The sequence below is a fragment of the Theropithecus gelada genome, chromosome 8 (assembly GCF_003255815.1).
Source record: "Theropithecus gelada isolate Dixy chromosome 8, Tgel_1.0, whole genome shotgun sequence".
Lineage (NCBI taxonomy): Eukaryota > Metazoa > Chordata > Mammalia > Primates > Cercopithecidae > Theropithecus > Theropithecus gelada.
The window spans coordinates 34,423,160-34,440,548 of record NC_037676.1 but is presented as its reverse complement, the minus strand read 5'-3'; the positions used below and the strand labels follow the sequence as shown (position 1 = coordinate 34,440,548).

At 40.1% G+C, this 17,389-nt stretch overlaps 1 protein-coding gene across 2 annotated transcripts in view; it reads right to left on the bottom strand.

Moving 5' to 3' along the window:
- The window catches only part of UNC5D (unc-5 netrin receptor D), a 593,886-nt gene that overhangs the window by 198,093 nt on the left and 378,404 nt on the right, over window positions 1-17,389 (bottom strand). For both annotated transcript variants that reach the window (XM_025394124.1, XM_025394125.1), the window contains exon 4: window positions 3,439-3,542. In XM_025394124.1, coding sequence (XP_025249909.1) covers window positions 3,439-3,542 — 104 coding nt within the window. The remainder of the gene's footprint in view (window positions 1-3,438; window positions 3,543-17,389) is intronic.

Sequence of the window (17,389 nt, the reverse complement as noted above, 5' to 3'; positions counted from 1 at the left end):
CTCACTGCAACCTCTACCTCCCAGGTTCAAACCATTCTCCTGCCTTAGCCTCCCAAGTAGCTGGGACTACAGATGCATGCCACCACACCCGGCTAACTATTGTATTTTTAGTAGAGATGGGGTTTCATAATTTTAGGCAGGCTGTTCTCGAACTCCTGACCTCAGATGATCTGCCTGCCTTGGCCTCCCAAAGTGCTGGAATTACAGGCATGAGCCACCGCACCCGGTCGACTTCAGCTTTTTTAGGTTCTGCATAGAGGTGAGATCCCGTGGTATTTTTCTTACTGTACCTGACTTATTGCACTTGACATACAGCCTGCTTGGTTAATCCATGTTGTCACAAATGACAACATTTCCTTCTTAAAGGCTGAGTAGTATTCCATTGTGTATGCATACCACATTTTTAAAATTCATTTGTCCATTGATGGACACTTAGGTTGATGCCCTATCTTACCCATGGAGCTATTGTGAACAGTGCTGCAGTAAACATGGGAGTGCAGGTATCTCTTCTACATCCTGATTTCATTTGCTTTGGATATATACCTAGTATATACCTATCAGAAGAATTGCTGGATCAAATGGTAGCTCTACTTTTAACATTCGGAAAGAATGTCCATACTGCTTTCCATAATGGCTATACTAATTTCCATTCCCACCAACAGTGTGCAGGGGTTTCCTTTCCTCCACATCCTTGCCAACACTTGTGAAAAATCTTTCACCTTTCTGAAAATAGCCATGAGCAGCACTGTTTCATGTGCTGAGGACACAGCAATGAAGAAGAGAAAGCACAAATTTCCTCATTAAAGTTAAATTTCAGTGGGGTAGACAGAAATAAGCAAAGTAAATAGAGTATGCTTGTGATAACAGGTAAAAAGAAAGTATATACGTAGTAGGATAAATTGCTGGGATAAAGCAGGGAAAAGGTGGAGTCGGGGAAGCAAATATTTGCAACATTTGCAGAGTGTACAGAGCAGGCTTTACTGAGCAAGTGATATCTGAGTAAACCCTGAAGAAAGATGGGACGAAGCAGTGTGACAGCTGGGGAAGAGCCCTCCGGCAGAGAGGGCAGCACATGCAAAGGCCCTGATGTAGGAGCATGGCTGGTGCATCCGAGAGAGATTGAGGGGGCCAGGGTGGCTGTAGCGCGGTCAAATGCAGAGTCAAATAAAATATATAAGGTCACACCAGGCTAGATTATGTTGAATCTTGTAAAGCACTAAAAGAACATAGACTTTTACCTGGAGTGCCTTGGAGTACCTTTGCAGGATTTTGAACAGAGCCCTTAAATGACTGCAAGACCTTTGGTTGGCCACTGATATAAGCATCAGTTTTCCTGCTTCTAAAATGCAAAGGTTATGCCAGGTAAATATCTAAGTTATTTTCCATCTGAAAAAAAAGTAGATTAATAGAGATGTAGAGTATGCTAAGTTCCTATAGGCTGATGGCTGATAAAAACATGAGCACCCCTCTCTGCTGCTGCCAAAGTCAATGGCAGTGACCTGGCACAGAACCAGAAGGAAACATGGGTGTACCAGGGGACACTCACACAGCTGGCACTACAGAGCCTAGACATTTTTATGCATAAAACATTTGTAAACTGGGGTTTTTTGAAAGATGGGCGCTGAATGTAGAGAACTGCTGATACCTCTGTTAGGCTCCCAGGAACACACGTGATGTCCTAAATGAGAGGGACATAGTCCCTTGCCTGACACTTAACGCCCTGCTCAGGAAAGGAGGTTGTGCTGTCGTAGAAAACAATAGGGCAGCAAAAGGAGATCAATATCTTTTTTGTTCTACATTCGATAAAATTTTTAAATAAGCATTTTCCTTTCTAATCATTTTACATCATGCATAGAGTGTTCAGTTTAATTTTCAAGTCCGTTTACTTCATTTCTGTGAGCCATTTGAGCCCTGAATAGTGTCCACCTAGCACGCTTTCTAAATATGCAAGTATGTGTGTTTTTTCATTCCCCTTTATTTTATCTCCTTTTTTGTCCTTCCAATTACAAACTCCCAATTTTACTAAAATATGAGGCAAAGGCTCCTGGTTTTTTCTTTTTCTTCGTATATCTGCTTCTCAGTGAATAAACAATAGCTCCAAACACCGTTTCCTAGCTTCCCATAGAAGAGTCAAACCTGGACCATGTGCTGCTGAACTCAGGCCTGTGAAAGGAAAATAAATCTTGGGGCCGCCAAATCACTAAAGCTAAAGGGAAAAGTCAAGCTGGGAACTGCTTAGGGCAAACCTGCCTCCCATTCAATTCAAAGTCACCCCTCTGCTCACTGACATAGATGCATATCTGATTGCCTCCTTTGAGAGGCTAATCAGAAACTCAAAAGAATGCAACCATTTGTCCCTTATCTGCCTGTGACCTGGAAGCCCCATCCCTGCTTCCACGGGAGTTATCCCACCTTTGCTTCTAGTTGTCCAGCTTTTCCGGGACCTGAACCAATGTTCATCTTACATATGTTGATTGACGTCTCACGGCTCCCTGAAATGTATAAAGTGAAACTGTGCTCTGATTGCGCACATGTCGTCAGGACCTCCTGAGGCTGTGTCGTGGGCGCACGTCCTCAACCTTGGCAAAATAAACTTTCTAAGTTAACTGAGACCTCTCTCAGATTTTGGGGGTTCATGGGCCTATGTTTATAAAGTTTTCGTTATATTAAGCATGTCTTATACTTCTTAGTGTTTTTCCTCCAATAATAGCTATATTACTAGTCTATCAGGGGCCATCTTCCCATTGTGAATAAAAGATTTAGAAAGCCTTTCCTATGACCAGAGTGCATTACCAGGGACAATTATATTTGAATAGTAAGGTAGAACTTCTAGAAAACATTCAAGAAGCAGAAACCATTGTGACTCTGGATTCTAGGCACCTCGCTGTGAAGGAAGGATAACATATCAGAGGCCAGTGGCTTCATGATGTTTTATATCCCTAAGGCCTGCACAGTGCAGAAAACATAACAGACACTGAATAAATGAATGCTTGTTCCACAAAAAAGTGAAGGATGAACAAACACCAGTGATACTGGGACTGGGTCTTCTGACCTTTCCTATGGGCTTTTTCATGCGTGTTTGCCTGTTAACAGCTCAGATTTGCTCCATAAGCCAATATGCATATCAGAAGATCTTGACAGAGGACAAAAAGAATGACATCTTTATGATTCAAGGTCCCCAGAACCAAGAAGACAGATCAAATCCTACCCAGGCTGCCTACCAAAGGCCTTGTGCAAGCACAGAAGTAGATGGGAAACAAGTTCCTTTCTAGCTTATTTCCTAGAGAATTTCTTCATCATCTTTAGCAATTAAGCCCAGGCAACAAGAATCCCAGACATGGGCTCCTTGACTTCCCTTCCAGCCACGCAGGACTCTGCCCTCCCTCTTGGGAACAGGCCTGGTTCCTCCCGGTGACTGGTCCCGGGATCCTGTCTTACCTCGGCAGCAGGGACTCCCTCTGGTGGGCGGCAGTGCAGCACAATCATGCCTTCAATGGGAACCTCCCTTCCTTGTGGGTCTTGTTCAAAGTTTTTCCGTAAATCTGCAAAGAAGCATGAGATAGGTGACACTTTGCTCCAAGTCTAGTGTTATTCAAATTTGGTTCAAGTACAAAAAAAGTGAGCTTAATGTCACAACCTAGATACACATACACACAAATAAGTCACTTGTTCCAGGAATTCTAGAACAAGAGAATCATTTTTCTAAATATTCATAAATGCATGTGAAATAACCTGGACAAAACAGTTTCTGGTGTCCTATATTGATGTGAAGGATGAAATAAATAACTAGGAAAGTAGGAAAAAAAAAACAAAACACAGAACACCCCATTGTTTCATGAGTATTTGCCAGCATTATCTGCTGAGCATCTGATGAAACACTTGGCCTAATAAATTGCCATCCACAGCTATTATGCAGTTGAGATGCACGTGATTTTTTTCTATCAACTGAAGAATGCATTATTAATCTGTAACCTCTGCCATTCCCTTAACCCTCTAGGGGGCTCTAGAAGATGCTAATAGAGTGAGATTACCTATTAGTGTTTTTATTTGTAACCAGGGAGAAGGGGCAACATTCAACCACAACAAAATCTATAACCTATCCAACCAAACATGTAATTATAAAACACAACGCCCTCCAGTCAAACAGCAATGCTGGATATTTGGGTAGTGCCCTTCATGGAAGGCTCCAGGCACTTTGCAAACAAGCTGTACTATTAACCTTTTACACATGGAAGGATGACACTTGCAGAGGTTAATTGGCTTGCCAGTGGTCACAGAGAGCATCAGTGCCAGTGATGGGGAACAATGCACTAAGCTTCCTGACACCCAGGCTGAGTGCTAACCAGCAAAGCCTTCTCAGGGAAAAGGACATAGATGGACAGTGCAGAAGAGTTTCATTTGCATTGCTTTCCACTTGAGCACACGCTTCATTAAAAAAAGGTGGGGAGTTGGCCTTTACTTCTCTGGAGGTGTCATGACAACTCTTTGATAATCTTGCAGCAGGAGGGTAATTCCTGCTGCCACTTGAAAGCACAGGATAGTAGGGTAAAGACAGGTTGTTTACAAGTCTTCCACAGTGTAAAAGATTTTGCCCTCCCTCCCTGACAATGCATTTTTCTTCAAATTGAGTGTCTCAAATTACGGGCTGTGAATTTATTGATTTAATTTTCTTCAGTGCTTACAATAACATGAAATATGTTCCCTGTAAAGAGGAGAGCTCCAGAATCAGTTACATCTTTATAAATTGTATAAATACATTAAACTTGCTTTTAGCAAGTCAAAAACACTCAATGAATAACAAGCACAGCAAGCCATGTATTCACTTTCCTCTGAATTTTACTCTTAATGCTTTCCCTCCCAGAGGCAACCAATGTCTTTTGTTAGTAGCAGTGCTACATATTCGGAGGTCTTCATGAGTATATATAAGGCAAAAGATCTTAAAACAACTCAAACTGCAGGTGGGTGACAAGATCCATTCTCTCATTTCTCTGCTGTCCCCTGAGTTTTAAAGCCAGCTTCCCTCTATCCGGTAACCGTAAATTGCCACAGCCCGTTTGATTCAGGACTTCTGACTCCAAGTATGATGAAGGTCACATATCTGACAACAAAACTGTGAAGGTACTGTGAATAAACCCAGAATGAAAAATCTCACGTTTCCCACACAATTCTCCTCTGCTGTCTCACAAGGGATCTTTGGGTCAAAAATCCCTCCTCCATATGAATTGGTTATTCATCAGAACTATATCAAAATTAGTCTATCATAGAGCGAGAGTGAATTTAACATATGAGATGTCAGTTTGCTGATGAAGGAGCTGTTTTTGTTTTGTTTTGGAGATAAGGTCTCGCTCCATTGCCCAGGCTGGAGTGCAATGGTGTAAACATGGCTCACTGCAACCTCAACACTCTCAGGCTCAAGCTATCCTCCCACCTCAGCTTCCCAAGTAGCTAGGGCTACAGGTGTGTGACATCACACAGGGCTACATTTTAAAACATTTTCTGTAGAAATGGGCAGAGTGTCACTTCTTGCTCTGTTGCCCAGTCTGGTCTCCAATGCCTGGGCTCAAGTGAACCTCCAACCTTGACCTCCCTCCCAAAGTGCTTGGATTACAGGCATGAGCCACTGTGTCTGGCTTTTGTTTGGTTTGTTTGCTATGGTTTTTGTTTTTTTTTTTTTTTTTAATTTTCCTTTTCCTTCATTGCTTTGTTTTGTAAAGGAAGCTTTGCTCAGTGCTGCTAAATGATCATCCCAATTTTGACACCACCAATTAATCTGTTTTCAGCCAGATAAAGTATAGAAAACCAATAGTGCAAATTTCTATTTACATTCTACTTTTGTGTCCTTTCTTTGATCAACAGAAATAGAAAAGGTAAAAAATACTTAGTTTATGGCTATCTACGCACTACTACATTAACTACATTATCAGGTGAAAAAACAACTGGAGAAATGTCATTTTTTTCTCCCTATTCCAGCCGCTCAGTAAAATAGGTAAGTAAATACATACATACATATTTATACACGTTTATATAATTTACATATTTATATATGTGTATGTATATGTATGTACGTATGTGTGTAAACTGTATTGACAGTGGGACCTAGGAAAGGGTATATCTAGAAACTTCGAGGAACTTCTAATAGATCTCACATAGGCAAGATTAGGTAGAAGAAAAGGTCAATCCAACCTGCTGCTCTTTCCAAATGACATTTGAAATGACTGGAAGAGTCCTAGCAAGACGCATATTTCCCTCCCAAAGGTGTACATAAAAAGAACGAAGATTAAAGGCAATGACTGGGGGTCAGGGAAAAACTAGGGCACTATGTATATCTGGATCCCACAGTGGTAAAAGGCTGTCGACCTGTTAGGGAGCTGTAATGATCAGACATCATTACACCAAGTGAGAAACACAAGTATCACGGAGTCCTAGTTCTGGCTTGTATCTGATACTGGTGCCAGGACACTGACTACTAAGGAGGGCAAACTTTTGAATCCTAAGGAGGGTAAACTTACCAACATATTCCAGTCAGCTGCTAAATATAGTAGACATGATGGAAATAAACTCCTTAGACACAGAGGTATAGCTGTGATTCTCACCATAGGGACCCAGTCTAATTTGTTTCTGAATAGGCAATCTGAACACTTTAATCGCCTATATGAGCTCCAAGGCTTGAAAGAAACAGACAGGAACCGATCCAATTTCTAATCGTAGGGAAAACATCCTTAGCCATATAACAAGAATTATACTACAAGATAAGGAAACAAACCATAGAACCAAAAATAGATTTCTTCCTCTAAAAAGACATGAAGCAAGAGGCATATTTTTAGATAATTTCTAATTTTAGTTCTTTAAAGTCAAAAGGAAACAGCAACTGAGAATCTAGAGAGTTATAAATAGGATAACATCTGAGATCAAGAAACCGCCACTATGAAAAAAGAAAAAACATAACTGCTGATTTAGAAATATATAAATAAATATGGAGACAGTAAATAGCATATTGAATATTGTAGAAAACTGAACCAGAAGACAGGCAGTATCAGTCAGGATGCATCAGAAAAACAGCAAGTATACCAGTTGGTTTAACAGAAAATATTAATATAATGAAATTGAAGGACTAAGTAGGCAAAGGGGAAACTGCAGGAGCATTACAGGGAGCCTGGGCTTGGCAAAGGAGCTCCATATCCTTCTGCTCAATTTATAGATAGACCAGTTGGTATAGACATGTAAGACTGCTGTGTTGGTAACAGTGTAAGGAATGTCCTCTAGTAGGGTGCTTATGGTGACTTGTTCTACATCTGTTTTCCTTGCTCCATCATTGGTATTATGAAAGCAGGCTCTAAGTCCTAGACTTTCACTCCTCTATCACCAGTACCTATTGTAATATCTGACACAGGGCAGGTTCTTAATAAATACCTGGTGAGTAAATGAGGTAAGAGGAAAGTGATAAAGTGACAATGAGATTGTCAGAAGAAGGATGAAATGAATGACAAAGTGGAGAAAGAGGAATACAACATTACATATAACAGGAATTTCAAAAGGACACAACAAGCTGAAAAAAAAAGAAACAAAAATCAATTTAATAATAATAATAATAGTTCTCTAAGCTAAAAAGGGACTTGAGTTTGCAAAATGGCTCATTGGATATGAGGCAAACTAGCTTTAAAAAGAAACAACCCTAGATAGATCTTAGTTGAAATTGTTAATTTTAACAAAATTAATAAAATACAAAAATTAATTTACAAGTATTTTTGCAGAAAACAAGCAAAAAGAATAATGGAACAAGAATATGGAATTTATTTCCTATATAGTTTGTGTATCAGAGTATACTTAATCAAATTCTTTATTTTTGCTTTATTTTTTTTTTTTTTTGGAAAAAGCATTGGTGCTCATTTGTTATTTGCAAACAAGTTAGTATTCATGAGTAACCTAACAACAATGTAGTGTCAGACATGATAAGACCATGAGATTGTAAGCAGCCACATACTATTCCTGAAAACATTACCTTGTAAAATAAACTAACCAATGAAAAACAACTCAGTGCAATAATTTCAGTATTTAGAAGTTATGGTTTTTAAAAACTTGGCAATGGGCAACAAAAACACTTAACAGTTTTAAACCTAAATGCTTTTTATAATATAACTAAAAATATTCACATAAATATCCAAGGATCAGGGAAGAAAGATGCATAATGAATCATAAACATGCATAACTAATGGTATGAACTTAAAACTGCTGGATCATAGATCTCAGGACCCCACCAGGCAGGAGTGGTCACTGGTGAGGAAGGTGGGGGCTGGAGCCTGTTTTTTTGTTTGAATTTTGGGACCACCACTTACTCACACCTTGACTGAGTAAGTCCTCAATCTCTCTGCCTCAGCTTCCTCATTGGTGATATGAGGATAATAATTCACATACATTTTGTTAAGACTAAATGCTAATATATGTAAAGTCCATTTAAGAGCACTGGTTGCTTCATAGAGGTCATGTATGTTACTGGATCCTATTTTAAAGCCTTGATGATTAAAATGGGGTAGCTTTGTCATAAATCAGACAAATTAACTATAAACCAGAGAATTTTTCAGAGACACTCAAATAAAAATAATAGAGTATATGATAAAAGTGATACATAAATTAATTGGGCAAAGGTATTAAGATGACTAATTGCCTTTTTGGAGAAAAAAATAAAATTAGATTGATGTCTTTTAATACCAAAATAAAACCCATATTAATAAGAAATATTTTTACAGGAAACTATAGCAGTAATAAAATAAAATATTCCTTGGATCTTAGGAAGAGGAAGGCTTTTCCAGACTTGAAATTAAAGACCCCTTAAGGGATTGATTGGTAGACAGTGTTTTGCCAAAATTGAAAAATTTTTAAATCTAAAACATTATAAGCAACATCAAGGGCAGAAGGTTAACAACCTTAACATATAAGAGCTCTTATGAAACAAAATAAAAACAATACCCTCAAATAAAATGGCAAAGTGACATGAAACAAAATTTACACAAGAAGAGATACAAGTGGCTAACAAAAATATCTAACAAGACCAAATCACTAATTATTAAAGAAATGTCAATTTTGAAACCATCACTATATCTCCCCTTCCTCTCCCAAGAGGCTCAGTTTTGCGTAAGGAATAATGCCCAAGGTTAGCAAGCATATAAGAAATAGTAATATTAAACATTGCTACTAGTGAAAATGGGCATACATGAAGAGTGAGCTGTAATGTGTGCCAAAGTTACTTCAAAAGTTCCTATATGAACAGTATGGCATTCTTTCTATCAACAAAAAGGAAAGAAGTATTGATGCATGTTACAACATGGATGAGTCTTAAAAATGCTATGCTAGGTGAAAGAAGCCATTCATAAAAGGCCATATATTGTATGATTCATTTATGTGAAACACACAAAAGAGGTAAATCCATAGAGGTAAAAAATAGATGAGTGGTTACCTAGTGCTGGAGTTGAGCAAGGAGTATGGGGAAAGACAGCAAAGAGAAATAGTTTTGATGGGTTTTTACGGTGTGATGGAAATACTCTATAATTGACCCTGGTGATGGTTACACAACTCTATGAGTATACTAAAAACTACAGAATTGTACACTTTAAATAGGTAAATTGCATGGTATGTGGATTATAACTCAATACAGTTGTTATTAAAAAGAATTCGCTCATATGATTCAATAATTCCACTTCTAAAGTTTTCTAAAAAATGACTAGAGAGCGCCACAGAAAAATGCATGCATAGTGGTATTGCTCAAATAATTATTTATAATGAACACTTGCTAATAACCTAAATAATAATATAGGGTTGGTTAATTTTTTGGTGCATTCATACAATGGAACATTATGCAACCATTAAAAATCATAAGCTCAAAATATTTACGATTATAGGTATATATTCAGATTAAATGCTAAATAAAATAGAATGGAGTACATGATCTCTATCATATGCATGTTTGTAATAAAAATCATTCTCTCCCAAATGTAGTAAAATGTATTATTATTAAATACATCTACTTCCAAATAAAAGTAAGTATACCTGCATTAAACACCTGTTTTGTTGGTTAATCCTTCTTTTTTTTTTTTCTTTGAGACAGAGTCTCACTCTTGTTGCCTAGACTGGAGTGCAATGGCGCAATCTCAGCTCACTACAACCTCTGCCTCCCAGATTCAAGCGATTCCCCTGCCTCAACCTCCTGAGTAGCTGGGATTACAGGCGTGTGTCACCACGTCCGGATAAATTTTTTGTATTTTTAGTAGAGATGGGGTTTTGCCTTGTTGGCCATGCTGGTCTTGAACTCCTGACCTCATGTGAGCCACCTGCCTCGGCCTCCCAAAGTGCTGGGATTACAGTCGTGAGCCACTGCACCCAGCTGGTAGGTAATCCTTCTTAATTTGCCTTCAGGTGTTGTGTAGAAGTGCAATAGCCTTCTCCACTCACTCCCACTGTTGACCGTGGGCTGGACACTGTGCCGGGCAGTGGGATACCTGACTGAACATGCCAGACTGCCTTGGCCTTCCTAGAGCATATGCTCTAGCACGGTGACTAGCTATTAAACAAGCAATTAAGAGGTATACGTCTGAGTGATGAGACGGAGAAGTGGGAAGTACCCTGTAAATGTAGCACAGTGGGGCCCACCTAAATCTAGTGATTGCAGAAAAGTTTCTCGGAGAGTTATATCTAAACTGAGGCAGAGAATCTCACAGGCCTAAAAACACACACCAGACGCCATTTATAGTCTCAGTCCAACTTGTACTGGCTTAAAGCATAACCACCATATCCCTTTCCTTTTAAGCGTATATACATATGCTCTCTCACTTTTTTCTTGCAAGTCTCTGCAAAATACTTGCCTAGCTACCTCTCTTTCCTAAGTTTTCATATCACATGAGGACACTCTTTTATTAGACTTGTCTTCTATTCATGTATATTGAGAGGGTGGAGCATAAATAGATTTCCACCCTCTGATCTCACTCATAATCGTGTGCACATGGTCTATGGGAAGAAGAAAAGCAGTCATTGTCACATTGTTCTGTATAAGGGAACTGAACCACATTGCATACATACGCATAAAGATAGATTTTTAAATGTGGTTTAAAAATACAAAACCTTACCATCTGAAAATAGCAACTGGTATAGGATTAGTATATCTATATTATTATAGTTATAGGAAAAACCCTAAAAAGAAATTACTAAACATTTTGAAGGTTTTCCACTGGATGAAATTTGGTATATTAATTATCTCCTTTATCTGTTTCTGCATTTTCCAAAATTTCTGTAATGAATATGGATTACTTTCATAGCCACCAAAAATCATGTCCAAAAAAAGATCCCTTTCTTCTATGAGTTGTCAAGCATCTCTGTACTAGACCAAACTGTATCAGAAGCCAGGAGAGAAGTACATCTTGTTTCATTTTATTGTACCAAGTTTCACTCCTACGATGTCTATCAAAGAAGGAAGCAAGGAAGATCATATCCTTCAAACTTTTCAGAATTGCAAATTCTGAAATACCCTTCTCTAATTTTATTTTAGTCATGGGAATCTGCACATGAGGGCAAAACTTTTCATTGGTTCTGTTTATTGCCGTATTTTTGGCAGCTGGTAGATAGTGACTTAATACATATTTGTTGAGTGAATGAATGAATGAATGAATGAATGAATGAATGAGCAAATATGATTTCCCACCTCAACTCATCTGAATGATGACTATGAACTAATATACAACGAAGTCTCTGGCTGTTAAGATGACTAGGGAAAGCAAAACCATGAACGGATATGTGCAATAGGCACTGCAATGATGCTAAAATAACACACTCATTCAGTGTCATCTTTACACACACATTGTGTGTGTGTGTGTGTTTGAATGGTATGAACAATCACCAACACAGATCAATTTGGAGCAACACTCTGTCTAGTTCTGTTCCCTCTTCACTCCGTCACCCTGTTTAGTTCCACAGCAGAATGACAACAAGGCCCACAATGCCTGGAATCAGACAGCAGAAGCGAAGAGGAGGGAGAGGTGACGAAGCCAGGTACTTGGCTAACCTGTAAATCATATAATCAGCAACAGGATCATCCAGAGTCAGCAGTACCTGCCAATAAGTAGTACATCTGGGGCTAGGCCTTGGGAAGCAGCAGCCTCCCCTTCCTCACCCCATGCCCTATTTGGCCTTTTTCTCATTTTCCTTTCATGCTACTATGTTAGAAAAGTCATTGTAGCACAAGAAAATCAATAAAAATTCAATTCCAAATAATAGTTCTTTGCAGCTCAGCAACACCAGGGAGTTATCAGCTCATTCAATGTTCTGGCAGTTAATGCAATGAAATAAAAATAATTTACTCATTCAAACCAAATCAGCCAGTGAAAAATCATAGTCATTTTTTTTAATAGTCATACTCAAAGCCATTTGTTAAGATTCTGGGAGGATGGTCTGATGTCCCATTAGTTGTTCAACTACACTGGTATTCAAATCAGTTTTGAATCTTTCCCACCCATATTTCTCTGAAGGAACAACAAACCCCATTTGTCATACATAAAAGAAAATTGTAACTTACCCAAATACAAAATTTATTGTAATAAAAAGGCTGGTTCACATGCAGGACGGATGCATGCCAGCAAGCCAGAAGTCAAGGCCTGGTGCTTCCATGTGGTTCTGCCTCAATCCTCCAGTCCTGAGTTGTTATAACCCAAGAAGTTAGGTACTGACTCCAGTTCCCAAGGGAAGGCACATAAAAGGCTTTCTGTTAGGTCAATTTCTTCCTCATTGTGATACTCTTTTGTATTTGGCAAGTTATCTGCACTCTTCCCGCAAGCCTGGCTTAAACCCTCTACCTTGCTTAGATCTATGGATTATGCACATTTCTTTCCTTTTTTTTTTGGAGTCTCGCTTTGTCACCTAGGCTGGAGTGCAGTGGTGCAATATCGGCTCACTGCAACCTCTGTTTCCCCAGTTCAAGTGATTGTCCTGTCTCAGCCTCTGGAGTAGCTGGGATTACAGGCATGTGCCACCATGCCCGGCTAATTTTTGTATTTTTAGTAGAGACGGGGGCTTTGCCATGTTGGCCAGGGTGGTCTCAAACTCCTGACCTCAAATGATCCACCCGCCTCGGCCTCCCAAAGTGCTGGGATTACAGGTGTGAGCCACCATGCCCAACTGATTCTGCACATTTCTTGACCGGCAGACCCATATTGATATTAGGCTGTTCCCTCCTTTCATTTCATGTCTTTGTGTTGGATCTTCCAGTTCTTATTTCAGCTGTGCTTCCTTGAGTGATAACTGGCATTAAAGGACAACACCACATGCAGATTCCTATACATCCGGAACACATATACACACACACATATATATATATATGCGAATATAATATATATATTCCCCTTAACATTATATATTATATTCATTTTATTGTACCAAGTTTCACTGCTACAATGTCCATCAAAGAAGGAAGCAACAAAGATCATATCCTTCAAAGTTTAGTGAATGATAAATTCTAAAATATTCTTCTTTAATTGTATTTTAGTCATAGGAATCTGCACACAGCACAAAACTTTTCATTGGTTCTGTTTACTGCCATATTTCTGGAATGAATATATATACACACACACACGCGCGTGCACACACACACACACACACGTTATGGTTGCAATAATATACTACATCTCCCTGAAATTCCTGAATATTGCAACCGTAACTCCTGATCAGTAAATCTTTCAGCAATAATGAAGAAGGGCCACCTTTGGATGCCATTGAATCACCCTACAACTCTCCATGCACTCTCTTCTCTTGATGCCAGGCACTGAGCATACTCTGCTTACTGGGACAGCAGGATGTTTGGCTGATGCAAAAGGTCCTGTCATGCTGACGCTCCTCAAGGCTGTTTCTAGGACCATAAAATAACTTTGGGCCTTTGTGAGATCCCTTGTGCTCTGTAATCCCTCTGCTGGTAAATTGCTATTATCAATAAAGCATTTTATAACTAGCACTGTGTATCATTATCCTGTGTTCACAAGTAGTGTAGCTTGTCAGGTAACAGTGGGGTTGCCAAGGGAATAGATATAGTTGTGCCTGCAGTAGGGACATATGCTGAGTACAGACAGTTGTAGTTTTCCAAAATGCTTTAAGAACTAATTTAACCTATTCTCTATTGAGCTACTCCCAACACAATAAGATCTATCATGTTCAGCCTCTTTTGTTTATAAAAATAAAAAGCATTCATATTTCAACTAGAAATCGAGAATTTATTGAAAATTAAGAAGATAAAAATCTTAACGATGAGTTTAGGACTGACTGGAAACCAAGACAGACCAGGCTTGAAGAATAAGAAACACAATACAACTGTGACTTTAAGAGGCTATAACGGTGGGCGGAGCAAGATGGCCGAATAGGAGCAGCTCCAGTCTTCAACTCCCAGCGCCAGCGACACAGAAGACCGGTGATTTCGGCATTTTCAACTGAGGTACTGGGTTCATCTCACTGGGGAGTGCCGGACGATCGGTACTGGTCAGCTGCTGCAGCCCGACCAGCGAGAGCTGAAGCAGGGCGAGGCATTGCCTCACCTGAGAAGCGCAAGGGGGAAGGGAATCCCTTTTCCTAGCCAGGGGAACTGAGACACACAACACCTGGAGAATCGGGTAACTCCCACCCCAATACTGCGCTTTGAGCAAACAGGCACACCAGGAGATCATATCCCACACCTGGCCGGGAGGGTCCCACACCCACGGAGCCTCCCTCATTGCTATCACAGCAGTCTGTGATCTACCGGCAAGGCAGCAGCGAGGCTGGGGGAGGGGCGCCCGCCATTGCTGAGGCTTAAGTAGGTAAACAAAGCTGCTGGGAAGCTCGAACTGGGTGGAGCTCACAGCAGCTCAAGGAAACCTGCCTGTCTCTGTAGACTCCACCTCTGGGGGCAGGGCACAGAAAACAATAACAAAGCAGCAGACACCTCTGCAGACGCAAACGACTCTGTCTGACAGCTTTGAAGAGAGCAGTGGATCTCCCAACACGGAGGTTGAGATCTGAGAAGGGACAGACTCCCTGCTCAAGCGGGTCCCTGACCCCTGAGTAGCCTAACTGGGAGACATCCCCCACTAGGGGCAGTCTGACACCCCACACCTCACAGGGTGGAGTACACCCCTGAGAGGAAGCTTCCAAAGCAAGAATCAGACAGGTACACTTGCTGTTCAGAAATATTCTATCTTCTGCAGCCTCTGCTGCTGATACCCAGGCAAACAGGGTCTGGAGTGGACCTCAAGCAATCTCCAACAGACCTACAGCTGAGGGTCCTGACTGTTAGAAGGAAAACTATCAAACAGGAAGGACACCTACACCAAAACCCCATCAGTACATCACCATCATCAAAGACCAGAGGCAGATAAAACCACAAAGATGGGGAAAAAGCAGGGCAGAAAAGCTGGAAATTCAAAAAACAAGAGCGCATCTCCCCCGGCAAAGGAGCGCAGCTCATCGCCAGCAACGGATCAAAGCTGGACGGAGAATGACTTTGACGAGATGAGAGAAGAAGGCTTCAGTCCATCAAATTTCTCAGAGCTAAAGGAGGAATTACGTACCCAGCGCAAAGAAACTAAAAATCTTGAAAAAAAAGTGGAAGAATTGACGGCTAGACTAATTAATGCAGAGAAGGTCATAAACGAAATGAAAGAGATGAAAACCATGACACGAGAAATACGTGACAAATGCACAAGCTTCAGTAACCGACTCGATCAACTGGAAGAAAGAGTATCAGCGATTGAGGATCAAATGAATGAAATGAAGCGAGAAGAGAAACCAAAAGAAAAAAGAAGAAAAAGAAATGAACAAAGCCTGCAAGAAGTATGGGATTATGTAAAAAGACCAAATCTACGTCTGATTGGGGTGCCTGAAAGTGAGGGGGAAAATGGAACCAAGTTGGAAAACACTCTTCAGGATATCATCCAGGAGAACTTCCCCAACCTAGTAGGGCAGGCCAACATTCAAATCCAGGAAATACAGAGAACGCCACAAAGATACTCCTCGAGAAGAGCAACTCCAAGACACATAATTGCCAGATTCACCAAAGTTGAAATGAAGGAAAAAATCTTAAGGGCAGCCAGAGAGAAAGGTCGGGTTACCCACAAAGGGAAGCCCATCAGACTCACAGCAGATCTCTCGGCAGAAACTCTCCAAGCCAGAAGAGAGTGGGGGCCAATATTCAACATTCTTAAAGAAAAGAATTTTAAACCCAGAATTTCATATCCAGCCAAACTAAGTTTCATAAGTGAAGGAGAAATAAAATCCTTTACAGATAAGCAAATGCTTAGAGATTTTGTCACCACTAGGCCTGCCTTACAAGAGACCCTGAAGGAAGCACTCAACATGGAAAGGAACAACCGGTACCAGCCATCTCAAAAACATGCCAAAATGTAAAGACCATCGAGGCTAGGAAGAAACTGCATCAACTAATGAGCAAAATAACCAGTTAATATCATAATGGCAGGATCAAGTTCACACATAACAATCTTAACCTTAAATGTAAATGGACTAAATGCTCCAATTAAGAGACACAGACTGGCAAACTGGATAAAGAGTCAAGACCCATCAGTCTGCTGTATTCAGGAGACCCATCTCACACGCAGAGACATACATAGGCTCAAAATAAAGGGATGGAGGAAGATTTACCAAGCAAATGGAGAACAAAAAAAAGCAGGGGTTGCAATCCTAGTCTCTGATAAAACAGACTTTAAACCATCAAAGATCAAAAGAGACAAAGAAGGCCATTACATAATGGTAAAGGGATCAATTCAACAGGAAGAGCTAACTATCCTAAATATATATGCACCCAATACAGGAGCACCCAGATTCATAAAGCAAGTCCTTAGAGACTTACAAAGAGACTTAGACTCCCATACAATAATAATGGGAGACTTCAACACTCCATTGTCAACATTAGACAGATCAACAAGACAGAAAGTTAACAAGGATATCCAGGAATTGAACTCATCTCTGCAGCAAGCAGACCTAATAGACATCTATAGAACTCTCCACCCCAAATCAACAGAATATACATTCTTCTCAGCACCACATCGTACTTATTCCAAAATTGACCACGTAATTGGAAGTAAAGCACTCCTCAGCAAATGTACAAGAACAGAAATTATAACAAACTGTCTCTCAGACCACAGTGCAATCAAACTAGAACTCAGGACTAAGAAACTCAATCAAAACCGCTCAACTACATGGAAACTGAACAACCTGCTCCTGAATGACTACTGGGTACATAACGAAATGAAGGCAGAAATAAAGATGTTCTTTGAAACCAATGAGAACAAAGATACAACATACCAGAATCTCTGGGACACATTTAAAGCAGTGTGTAGAGGGAAATTTATAGCACTAAATGCCCACAAGAGAA